The sequence below is a fragment of the Haliaeetus albicilla genome, chromosome 18, assembly GCF_947461875.1.
Source record: "Haliaeetus albicilla chromosome 18, bHalAlb1.1, whole genome shotgun sequence".
Lineage (NCBI taxonomy): Eukaryota > Metazoa > Chordata > Aves > Accipitriformes > Accipitridae > Haliaeetus > Haliaeetus albicilla.
The window spans coordinates 22,978,323-22,990,871 of NC_091500.1; the positions used below are offsets into that span (position 1 = coordinate 22,978,323).

The following is a 12,549-nucleotide window of genomic DNA, read 5'->3' on the forward strand; positions in this document are numbered from 1 at the left end:
TTCTTCTAGCCAAGTGTATTTGAGCATTGGGAAAACAAGAAATAGAAAGAAAATAAATAGATTAATTAAAAACTTCTGGTTTTAGCATCTACAAAGAAAACACAGTTTACATAGATGTAATATCTTATTTTGATTTGAAGTAATACAGTAAAATCTTTGCTAAATGTTTATACTGTGTTAAATGATCAGATGTGATTTACTGCCATAGATTTGAGAGTTTGACTTCATCCTTTTGATAGTATTTGTTGTTTTCTTTCTGAATAAGTTATAGTTGTTTATTCACTCAGCTGCTCTGTAAGGTGACTTTACTGCTGTACTTGCTAGCTGTGTGCAGGGACAAGGCCCAGGCATGTTCGTTGAAAAGAGCAATTGATGATGAGATAAAGGGCTTCCAAGGGGCTGCAGTAAAACTTTATCTTTGGTCTGGGGTAACTAGTATTGTTTGCTTAAAAGACAAGCAAATTGTAAAGGAATTTGTACTGATTTTGGAGTGTTCTTTCAATGAAGAGTTGTGTAAGCTAAGTTCTGAAATGTTAATTTCAAACAGTGAGCCAACATATAAGGAGAGATGTGAATTATTTTTTTTTCTTTGCTGCTTTTGCCTTTTTAGGACTTGTATCTAGCATTAACTGGCCAGGATAAATTGCTGCCAAATAACTGAGGGATTTTGGGGGGTTGGGTTTTTTTAATTCTATTTCAGTGATCCTGGTAAATATTCGCTAACCATGCCTAAAGCCTGTAATGATTCTACTCTGGAGTTTACAGAGAGATTGACTTTTTTATACATTGTTATAATTCTTTTATCTTGTGCATGAGCACGGGTAAAAACTTGTTTGCATTATGATAAGTTAAATAAAGTGTCTGAATTATTGAATGAAACATTTATTAGGCACTGCATGCTTTTGCTGCAGAAAGGAACTGAAACTATGCCTAGCAATCTGAGGAAAACATATGTGATAAACGTTTTTTTTGGGGGAAGAAGCCTCCAACCCCCTGTATATATTTTCTTTTTTCTTCCTCATTGAAATAATCTTTCCAGGAAATGCGACCTTGTCATAGTTCCATTAAAATGAATACAGAAGATGATTTAGTCTGCCAAAGTAGAGTTGTTGCAGGAATACATCTCATTGTTAAATAGTCTGTTGTTGAGCTCAATAACTTTGGTTAGGTGAAAGCATGATAGTTCCGGAAAAATCTTCTGTTATGCTGGTACAGGTTTCTCCAGGGGCTGGAAGAAGGACGTGTGCGCTCCTGTGCGATGGGGATGCCGCCACGGATGGGTGACTTCCCAGTCTCTGTATTCCCAGAGAATTCTCTGTATTCTCCCAGTTGTGTATGTTGCTGGGAGAGACAAAGGGAAATCCAGGTGCTGCCCTGGGAGCAGTGAAATGGTTCAGTGTAACGTGTCCAGAGGATCTTAGCAGTGCTCTGTGTTGCAAAGGAAGGTGGAAGTAAAATTAACTTTGGCTGGGATTGCTCTTTCCTACTTGCGTATCTGTTGGTGACCCACTCATGTTTGCACGTGAAGAACGCTTGCCAGCCAGATTCTTAAGACGACTCTTCGTGTTGGAAGAAATTCCTTCCTGACTTCTGTGTGGACTGGCTGAAGCTCTGAATCATGAAGTTTGGTTATGGCAGTCATCTTCGGCCAATGTTGGGGCCAAGGCAGGGCTTCCTTTCCCTTCCGTGGCTAATGAAAGGAGGCAATGAGAAGGACTCTGAGGCTGATGGACTGAAAGGTCCCAAGGAAACGCTATTGTTGCCCTGCCCAAGCCAGTGTCCACCAAGGCGATACAATTTCTGGTAGAACCTGTGTTAAAAGGGTATTGTAAAACAGGATTTCGGAGAGTTCAGTTAGTGAGTCTTGATGTAAGAATTACTGTTTTCGTGAGTTTGCTTGAATTCCCCAGGTATACTTTTTTTGAGCTGTAACAGGACCTTAGTATGTTAGGACAAAGAAGAGCAAGATGCATTAAAACAATAATTAAAAGAAATGCTAAGAAAGGCGATGCTATAAAACTCCCTCCCCATTAGTTGCTGTGATAATGGATTTGTCAAACTTTGCATATATTAAACTGTGTTTACAAATCAATCTATCTGTATAGTGCTCTTTGGGCTGGGCGAAGGGGTAACAACAGAAATGAGTAGGTGAGAAGCCAGCTGAAATCCAAAATGTTTCCAGTATTGTCCTGGATTTACAGGACATAACTGTTCTGTTCTAGTCTATAAATTTTTCTGTAGTAAAAGATGCTGTAAATCGCTGTAAAGGTTGATTTCTAGATTGTTTCCTTGTTCAGAATACATTGAGGAGAAAACACAAATAGTTAAATCTAAATTATTTTTAAGCGTGTGAACAGGTTGCGCACAGTGCTCTGGGAGTGTTAGATGGAGTTATTGTTGGGAAAAAGGAACCTGTGGCAGCGTGTCCAAAAAGGCAAATCAATCCCCAAAGCCACGTGCATCTTCTGAGCCCGGCCTGGGCCGTTGCTGCGGAAGGAGGCTGAGTGTATGAACGCCTCCGATGCTGATAAGGAAGTTGGGTGCTTTTCGGTGTTCAAAGTGTTGCTTTTGGGGAGTGCCACCAAGTCCTTCAGTTTTCACATTGCTAGATAAAGGGTTTTCAGCCTGGGCCAACGACCCAGATTTTAGGCATCCCTTTGCCTACGCCATCTGAAGGTTTGGTCTAGGAAGTATGTACGGTTGCTGGCAAGATAGAGGAAGAAACATGATCCAAAAATGAAGTCAAATCCCTTGCTACTTCTGTTCTAGTCTATAAATTTTTCTGTAGTAAAAGATGCTGTAAATTGCTGTAAAGGTTGATTTCTAGATTGTTTCCTTGTTCAGAATACATTGAGGAGAAAACACAAACAGTTAAATCTAAATTATTTTTAAGATAAGCCTGGTAGAAGGACACTGCTAGACGTGATCCAAGGCCTAGGATACTTAAGCTTTTGCTCTGGGTGGGCTTCAGCTCTTTTTAGTATGATACACAGTTTATGCACCCAAACTGTATGTTCTCCTTCTGTAGAAGTGGTATCTCATGCTCCCTGTTTTAGGCCTCCAGGGTCTCTTTTTGCCACTCTCTGCTTCGTGGGACTCCCAATTACTCTTAAAGTCCTTTCAGTCCAAGGTATTATCAGCTGATTGCTAATTAGAATGAAATAGACTATATTAGAGAAATGCATATTCCTCAAACCATTAAACAGTAATTGCTTCAATGTAAAAAGTAATTATTTGGAAAACTAGATGTTAATAGAAGATACCTGCTAGGAAAAAAATGTGAAGAAATAAAGAACAAGCCAGACTGCTCTCACTGGTGGAAATTTCCTTAAAAATGGTTATTTTCTCACAAATATATCAACTACGTGGTGAAAGCTACATTTCCTAGAAAGTTTCCCTTTGTATCCTATGATTAGCCAACATGCTCAATCCCTACACTGCCAGAGCTGGATACTTCATTTTCCCAATGACTTTGTAGTCCTTCTGCTGTTTGATTTCTGTTTTATTAAAGCTCTCTGGATTTCCCGTTCCCTGCGTGGATTGTCCATTTGGCAGCACGTTATAGGCGAGTTCAGCAGTTTGTATGCGCGATAGTGGATGCTCAGCTTGGCTACGCAGCCATCATCAGCACCGATCTCTGCCAACAGACAGGTCAGACAGCAAGGTAGCTTTTGTGTTTTGACTGCTATACCCCATGTTAGGTGCCTGGTGGCATTTATACTAATTCAGACTAGTAACCTTGGTACTATTAAGTGTATTAGTATTCCTCTAGCACTGATGGAAAGCTAATAGCCTTTAATATGGATAGGTGTTTTTTAGCGTAGATACTGATCTATCATATATAGATCTATAATGGCTGTACATACTTGCCATACAGCATCTTCTTTTAAGGACTTCACTTGCTGCGCATCAGCAACATTTCTTGGTGAGATTTTAATGGCAGAATCTACTAATATGGTGCTGAGGTGGAAAAGACCTGCTTGGGACCAGGCTTGGTCTACGTTTCTGGCTGTGGCAGGCAATACCAGTGTCACCAGTGTGCCGAGCGTAAAGGGAGTTGAAGTAAATGGTCACAAAATGCTGATTTTACGTAGCAGCTTTTCTGATTATAGCATAGCCAGCGCTGAAAAGCATCTTGTGGAGTTACAAAGGAGTCCAGATCTGCTGGTGTTGCTGCCACTACAGCCTAGTTAATGTCTAATGTTTTTATTTTAGACTTTTTGATTTTTTTGTAACAAGCTAACTTGAAGCCTAATTTTTAGCATTGTGAGTAGTTTGTAATGTTCAGTGTTTTTGGTATTTGTAAATGTTTCCTAATGTCCACAGATCTGGGCTTTATTTCAAGAAATGAAATTCTTTAGTATTAGGCATGCTGCTGTTAGCAGTCTCTCTCCAAAACTTAAGCAGCCAGATTCATCATTCTTTTGACTTCAATTTTGAGTTTGTTTTTTATTCAGAGTAATAATATCTGTAGTGCATGCTTGACAACATAATTAGTATGTAATGTGTGTATTTATGAAATACTAAAGAAGCAGTTTTACTTATTTCTTTGTTGTTTATTTGCAGGGAGAGCCTGTTAATTCATGTGGTTTTTCTTTTGTTTCCATCACTGGAAACACTTTTTGCATGAATGTGTACTGTTTAATTTTGTTGGGGTTTTTTTTGTAACTGTTTTCCGCAGAGACTTGTAATGCAGATGTTGTGGTCATGCTTTGGATGTGTGCACGAGCTGTGTATAATTAGCAGCGTGCCTGTACCGCAGGGACCTGGGTTTCCTGCAGCGTCAGCTTAGCACAACTGCAAGTGGAAGGGGCATGAAAGTCCTTGGCTCTGATCCGCTTCCCATGGGAAGGAGTGCTCACCCCTGTGTTTTTTGCATACACAGGTTTGCTTTAGACTTTTCTTTCCCCCAGCAGAATAGACGCTTTCCACCTGCGTGACCGTAGGAGCAGCTGATTTATGGATGCCGGCGGTGTGCAGGCACATGTCACGCTGTGACTTGGAAGTGTCAGTGAAGGGCAGCGTTTGCAGGAGCACTTGCCCCTGAAAGCCAGCCTTCCTCTTGGGGGTCCCTCCTGCCCTGGACAGCCACTCTGCACACCTCGCCCCTCTCCCCGCACACGTGCCGGGAGAGGTGTCATTTGGGGAGGGGCAGCAGAGAGACGCGTGAGCCGGGTACCACCGCGAAAGAAGGTTTAACTTTGATTTTTCTCTCCTGATACCGAAGAAGTAGTGGTCACGAGTGGGAGACGTGAGCGGGTAGAAAATACCGTGTTGCTTTCTAGCTGTAGGAATGCAGTCCGAGTGCTAAAAAGCTGGGAGAAGCTAGAGGCTGTCCAGTGGTGACTGAGTCTCTTAAAACCTTTTGGCAAGTTCCTGCTGAGTATGAACCAACTGTTATTTTCCAGAGGTTTACAAGTTGGCCAAATCGGGGAATTTTTGCAGGCACGAGTGTTTCCTAGCACAAGGTTCACTTTCCTGACAAACACCAAGCCTCTGCTACGAAATTTCACCTGAAATAAAAAGTGAACAGCTCGAGAGCTCGTTCATCATGGAGCACAGTCAGCATGGTATGTTTGGGCACAAATGGTTAGTTTTACAAAAGTAATGATACCTTTAAAAATTCAGTTATTTCCTGGTATGTGCACACTTCCATTTCTTATTTCTATCTAGTGCCTTGTGCACTTACATAAGGAGCTGGGCAGATTTTAACCCTTTAGAAATAAGGGTTTGAAAAGGCAAGTGTATCTCATCTGAGAAATCTCTGGAATGTATCACAGTTAAGTAATAAGCACTCAGATTGCTATGCCTGGCCATTTGCTTTGATTTGTAACCTTTGTAAGTTACCAAATTTTATAATACCTAAAAATACTCTAAGATAGGAAACTTTTTTTAGTATTTTTTACTGAAAAGTTTTGCTTATGTCAAGATACTCAAGACTTTGTAGGAAGTTGAAACCTGGGGAATTCAGTTTGAAGGAAGGTGGGTCTATGCAGTCCCAAGTGTCTTGTTGCAATCCAAAATACATGAGTAAAAAAGGTAGATGTTTTAAAACTGCATGTTAGAATAAGAACAAGCAGCTCCTGACAATCTGCTTTAGGTTCATTTATATTAATATTTTTTTCACTAGACAGTAATTAGATATTTTCCATCTGAAGCCTTATACACTTATTTTCTTCATTGGTCAGTGTAAGGTGGTGATATGGTAAAAGTGACTAAAAATGTTTATCATTTAGAAAAAAAAGAAAATTTGGCATTCAGTGAATATACAAGAGAGATTACACTGTAGATCCTCCCCCCCCCCCCCCCCCCCCCCAAAAAAAAAGCATTGGAAGAAAGGTGACTGTTAGAGGGAGAAAAAAAATTGGTTTTCCCTTCTAAGAACATGCACATTTATAGTTTCCTTCAGTCTCTAGAAAATTCTTTGTCATGGATTCTTTCAAATATAATAGATGCATTTCTTCTTTTTGTTCCATAGTTCCCTGCTAACTTTAATTAAAAAAAAAAAAAATTAAGACTACAACTGATTGCAAGGGTGACATTCCTAATTATACAGAAGACTTACTTTGATTTCTAAAGATATTTTTAAAACCTTAAAACATAACATAAAATATTCATATTTCTTGATGGCAGCATGCCTATTTATGTCCAGGGCTTCCAGGTTTGTTGTTACCATGCTCCAGACTGCTGAACTGTTCCTGCTTGGGATTCTGTTTCTTTCTTCCTTATTCCATGGAAAACCATGATAAAACTCAGTTGACTTCTTCAGCATCATCTCTGATTTACACGATTGCAAGGGAGGACAGAGTTTTGGGGTGCCTTTTTTTCCCCTGTGTGTTTGCACTGCGTTCAAAGTGCACTTGATAGTAACTACAGAGCTATTTTGTCTTACTTCTGTATCTCTAAAATAAACTGTTGAAGAAGACTTTTAATGAAGCTTCACAAGCTTAATCTCAGCTTTAAAATTAATGTCACTCTTTTAACTCTTTAGCTCTATTACAGTGAACTACAAATAAATTAAGGAAAATGAATGGGAAAGCAGCAGATAGTGCCAAGAATGCTTTGCAACTGGCAGTGCAACCAAAAATTGTTTAAATTTGCTTATGCCCCAGCAGGTCTCTGTAAACACAGCCTAAGTTAGCTTGTTTTTGAAGTGAGCTTAAGAAAAAGTCATTTCACTGAACAACATACCACAGAAAAAAGTCATAAATCCATGTGTTGTGCTAACAGTTATGAGAGTATATATTCATTTTTCTAATCCTAAATTTGCACTTTCACGCTTAATTTAACTTGAAGGCAATTTTTCCGTTATATCAGATTATTTTTTTTCCATGCTTTAAAACTCCAAATAGAAATTTTTAGAAATGCAAGAATTTCCCTGAAGCATTTACAAAGCAAACGCTGCAGAACAGTATTGGCATAAGATGAGAAAGTTTAATCAATTATTGTATTCTCATTGTTCTGGTTGGCATGCGTAAAGTTAAGGATGTGAGTAGTGGTGAAAGGGCAAATTGGTTTTTCAGTAACTAATTTAATTATTCGACGTAATTCCAGGCAGACTCTGTAATCCTAAGCAGTCTGTGATTATTACTTTGGCAAAAAAAAAAAAGCATTTTAAAATTATGTTTAAAAAAAAAAAAAAAAGGTAGTTGTCCTCTATGTGATTGTTGGAGGTGGGGGGGGTTGCCTTTGGAAATCCCCTCCTCAGCCCCACAGGTTTTTTTCTGCAAGCACAGTTGCCTGGAAATGCATTTTTTTGGTTTGATCCTTTTGATTTACAGTTAAAGGGTTGGAGGAACTGGGGCTTTCTTCATAAGCATGAAATTTTGCAAGGTCTGGGGTGGGTTTTTGTAGCCAAATTCAGCCGAAGTGGAACTATGCTGTGTGTCTTCCTAATTTATTGTAGCACTTCACAAGTGCTTTTGTGTGCGTGTGTGTGTGTTGTTTTGACATAACACAGCTGTAGAAAAAGAACATATTTTCAAAACTGTAGTTATTCAAGATGTCTTTTATTGTATGACATAATCTGTATTTATCTGCAGTGCTGAGCAGCTCTTCAGTTGAAGCAAAAAGCACCCCCCCTTATTTTTGTTATTAAAATACTTTTTCTGTCAAATGAAATAGTATGCCCTTGAGATTAAAAGCTTAAAGGAGAATATTTTTATTAAGTATGAGGCTGAAGGGATCAGTACATTTAAAGGGTTAAAGTTTATACCTGCAGAATTAAGCAAATGCAGAAGTGATGCAAAGCTGAAATACAGTTTTAAGACTTGCTTTCTGAAGCGAGGATATTTGTCTCCAGTCTGCCCTTTCTAAAGGACGTGTAATCTGAGAAAGGAATTTCTCTCTTTTTTTTGTCTGTTTTGTAATCGTAACCCACTGTCCCATCAGTGATGTGATTTAGGGGATCTTTCCAGGCTGTAGTGCCCAATTACAGGGTTCTGTGCCTTCTTTGTTTATGATGCAAAGTAAATGTTTCTGAATAAACGAAACAGGGCAACCATTAAAAGCCATTACAGAAAAAAATTAGGTGGCACCTTCAATTTTTTTTTTTTTTTTTTACCGAAGTTGAGAAAATCAATTCCTATGTTAAGATTTCTTCCCACAATCATAAAATATGAGTTGGTTGCTTTTTCAGGGGGAATGGGGAGGCCTGTCGAAGGGGAAGAGTGCATCGGTTGACCAGGTTTTGCTCCTGGGTCCTGAGTCATTCCTTTTGCTTTTAGTGTCTCAAATTACCTTTTTTTGCCAGTGGCAGGTCTTGTCTGCCTCTGACAAATGGCACTGCGCCGGACCTGAGTGCGTGGGGAATTGCATCAGCGCAAAAGTGCTAGAGTAGGGAGTTATCAGGCATCTGATACCTAACTTACCTTTATGTGCCCCAAGGAAGTATTTGGATCCAGAAGCTCCCTAATTTAGCAGCCACAAAAACTCAGAGGTCGCGGGAGCAGCAGGCTCGTTTCCCTGCGTGGCTCAGGCGTTTCATAAGCATACATGCTTTTTCTTTTGCCAATGTCTAGAATTCACTTCCAGTGAGGGTGCACGGCTCTCAGCTGAGCCTTGCTCCAGCAACGCCCCAGTTGCCCGAGTGGCCTAATCCTGCAGAAAGGATCAACTCATTCCAGTAACCTCATCTTCCCCCTCCTCCCACCATACCAAGTGCAGACAGAGCTACTTTATGTATTTGAAGTGGTTGCTGCTGTGGTTCGCTTATATAGTACAGCGAGAGGAGTGGCAGGTAGCAGTGCGTGTACGGGAGAAGTTGTGGGTATGTGGCTGTCACCCTGCTTGTGACTGCCGTCTCCTTATCAGCCTAGCCTGCGTGACTAACCAACGTTTCACACACTGGTAATCACAAAAACCACTCTGTGTAGTATTTCACAGGTTTGTGTTTTCCAAATTTGAAGTACGCAGTCATACTGAAACCATAAAGAAACCAAAAAAACTAGAAATAAAACACCACCACCACCCCCTTCTTCTTCTTTTCCCCATTACTGTTAAGCAGCAAGTAGTACAGCCTAGTCAGATGGATGCTGAATCGGGAAGAATGCTGTGATTGTCTTGAATCACTTGGAAGAGCTCTACAGGATTTTTTGTATCTTTCAGGGAAAAAAAAATTAATATTGCTAATGGACAAAAGCAAAAATTAAAAGCCTTAGTCCAAAGGCTGACTTCATACAGAAGGCTTTTTAAAAAGCATCAAAATTAAATGTCCTGCTGCCTCAGCCATAAGCCATGACAATAAATGCAGGATAACCCCTTTTTTGTTCCTTACTATTTTTGCAATTAGTTCACTTTTTTTCTCCTGCAGAGAGGCTGCATGAAAGATCTTGTTATTTGTGGCTGTGATAAAATATGCTGGCTCAGCCTGCCTGAAGAAACAGAAGCCTTGGCAGGAATGCTGATTACTATGACAATCAAAGCGGTCTGGAGCTGTGGTTTGTGTGGGTTTTATCATAAACATACAAAATGCATCCTGGATGGTAGAAAAGCTGATAATATCATCATGACTCAGGAGATCCAATTGTCCTTGCAAGACTTTCTCATACTGTTACCTGAAGAGGGGACAGGGGAACCCTATCAACTTCACGTATTGTTTCATAACATATTGGTGTATTTACATATTTATCTATTTTAGTATATATTTTTATGCTATAGTTACGAGGTTTTTTGTAACATTTAAAATACGTTGCTGAACACCTGTGTAAAAGTTAGGTATCGGTCATGGGTTTGAGGAAGAGCTTGGGAGGAAGGTCAGCTGGACCAAAAAAATTTCTACAGATGACATTTCTGCCTCAAGGGGACCTCTGGTAAGAGTTTCTCCTCCAGAAGGTGGGAGAGCAGCTAAGGCAGGTCTAGGGAGGGAGGGACGAAGCCCTTTTCTTTGGGGGAGCTGCAGTGATGGCTTCTGGAAGGAGGGAGGAGGCTGGCGGGTTTGGGCATCCCCCCTTGCAGCTGCTCTGGCTATGGTTCCTCTGTGCAGCGTCTGACAGAAGCTTTGGATGCTGTAGGCAGCTTCTTGTCATGTGAATGCATGGCAAAAACAGCGGTCGGTAAGGCAGTGAGGGGGTTTAAACCTTCGTGGGTTCTCCAGGCTCCTGTGGGTAAGATCAGTAGCACGGAGGGAAACTGCCTGGCACTTCTTCCTGCTCCCCCTCCCCAGCCCCGCGTACAGTGCCAAATCTGTGCTGCGGGGTCTTCACGAGCAAAGACAGAAAAAAACCTCACGCTCCTACTTCCTGTCCGTATTGGGGTGTAATTATTTCAGCCGTTACTTCTTCAAAGGTAAGAACTGAAAAGTCAGCCCCCCCACCTCCACCAGAGCACACCTTGTGTGCGGTACTAGGGCTAACAGCGTGTTGCATAAGGTCACTGGTTTAAAACCATCTCAGATTGGAGTAGGAAGACCAATCTGCTGGTCTCTCACAGTGCGTGTGAAGACAGTTACTGTCACTGGCATTTTGACACTGTTAAGAAAGAATAGACTTAGAAGTTTGAGTTAGAAAGGAAAAATTACGTGGAGTTGTAAAGTCCCAAAGTCCCTGTACAAATAAATCTGTGAATTTATCTTGTTTAAAGAATCGGCTACTTAAGTGTTTTCCTAAAAATATTTTGGTTTTGGTTCATTATGACAAAAGTGAGGGTGTTTGCATTATCACTTCTTAATTGCTTTCCAAGTAATTTCATTGTTTGCACTAAAGGATTTATTGAAAACTGCACGAGGTCATCAATGTGTCAAGGAGCTTTTGTTCTATTCCAGTAACCTAAAAATCTAAGGATTCATTGTGTAAGCTTCATTTGTAATGTGGAACACTTGCTGGTCCTGTGAAATTATTATTAAGAGCAAACAACCAAAAGCGTGTCTTTCTGCACAGTTCTAGAGCATGAACCAAAAGCCACAGGTATGAACAATGAAGAGGAGGATGAGGGAGAACAGTTTGACTTTGACAGTGGAGATGAGATACCAGAAGCAGACAGGCAAGCCCTTCTCCCACCTCCTCCTGGTCCTGGAAATAACATAGAGCACCAAGAGGCTAATGTCACAGGTAAGTCAGCCTGTCGGGCTGTGCCTCCACTAGGCTAAATAGTCAAGACTGATTATAGGATCCCTTTTCTTGACAATGCAGTAAAAATACTTGTAAAAAGAGGTTTCCATGGAAATACCATACAAGTGTTTTGAATATTCCTGCTAGTTACACTCATGGTAGATTTGACAAGGCAAATGACCATCCCGTGTAATTCCTGTGAGGTTTCCCATCCAAGTGTGACATCCAAACCAATGGATTGGTTTCAGTTACAGTGCCATGCTACAGGAAAATTTTATGCCCTTGCAGCTCTAATGGCAAGTGGATGGCTTGAGATAAGCTGCTTTCACAGCTAAGCTTGCTGGTTGTTGATCTCAAGATGATGTGCATAAAAATAAATGGCATCTGAATGTATGCATTTTGTTCATAAATAGAAGTCTTATTTTATTAAACATTAAAACATTTGTTACAACACATGCAGATGTTCCCAGTGCTGAGGTGTAGTCTGGAAATAGCTGTATTCTGCTCAAATCGACAACAGCTGATTTTGCTGACTTTGAACCAGTTTCCTTTTGTAAGCGGAGTCATTGTGCTCATGGCAATTAAAGATAGATAACTCTTCAAGTGATAATGCAGTTTGACAGCCTGGAACTTAAACACCATCTTTCTGTGAAAGTTTGTTCCTTGCTTACCCTTTTCTGAAGTTGTACTTGGAGCTCAAAAACTTGATTGTTTGGGATGCATTTCTGCAGCTCGCTTTGGAGGGGCCTTTGGTTCTGCTATTCATCAGCGTGTCTCAAGAGATACTACAAGCTTTGTGTAACAGAGAATAATTTCTTTTCAAAGAGGAAAACTTGGAAAGTTTTCTTTCCACTTTTCTTAACAGAGCATTTTCAGGACTGTTCTTTGAGGAGTGTCCCTCCAGTGAACTTTCTCTCTCCTCATGGCTATTCCTAAAATGTTTCTTGTATTTGTGTTTTTAAGATCCAAATTAATCTAGAATCCAGATTTTAACCTTCAAGGT

The 12,549-nt window shown here is 40.3% G+C and overlaps 1 protein-coding gene across 7 annotated transcripts in view; it reads left to right on the top strand.

Annotated features, from left to right (window-relative positions):
• ARHGEF10 (Rho guanine nucleotide exchange factor 10) overlaps positions 1-12,549 on the top strand; it is a 120,740-nt gene that overhangs the window by 19,950 nt on the left and 88,241 nt on the right. For 6 of the 7 annotated variants that reach the window (XM_069805928.1, XM_069805931.1, XM_069805933.1 and 3 more), the window contains one exon: positions 11,376-11,546. The exons of the other annotated variant lie outside the window; for it this stretch is intronic. In XM_069805928.1, coding sequence (XP_069662029.1) covers positions 11,376-11,546 — 171 coding nt within the window. The remainder of the gene's footprint in view (positions 1-11,375; positions 11,547-12,549) is intronic. 7 annotated transcript variants of the gene reach the window in all.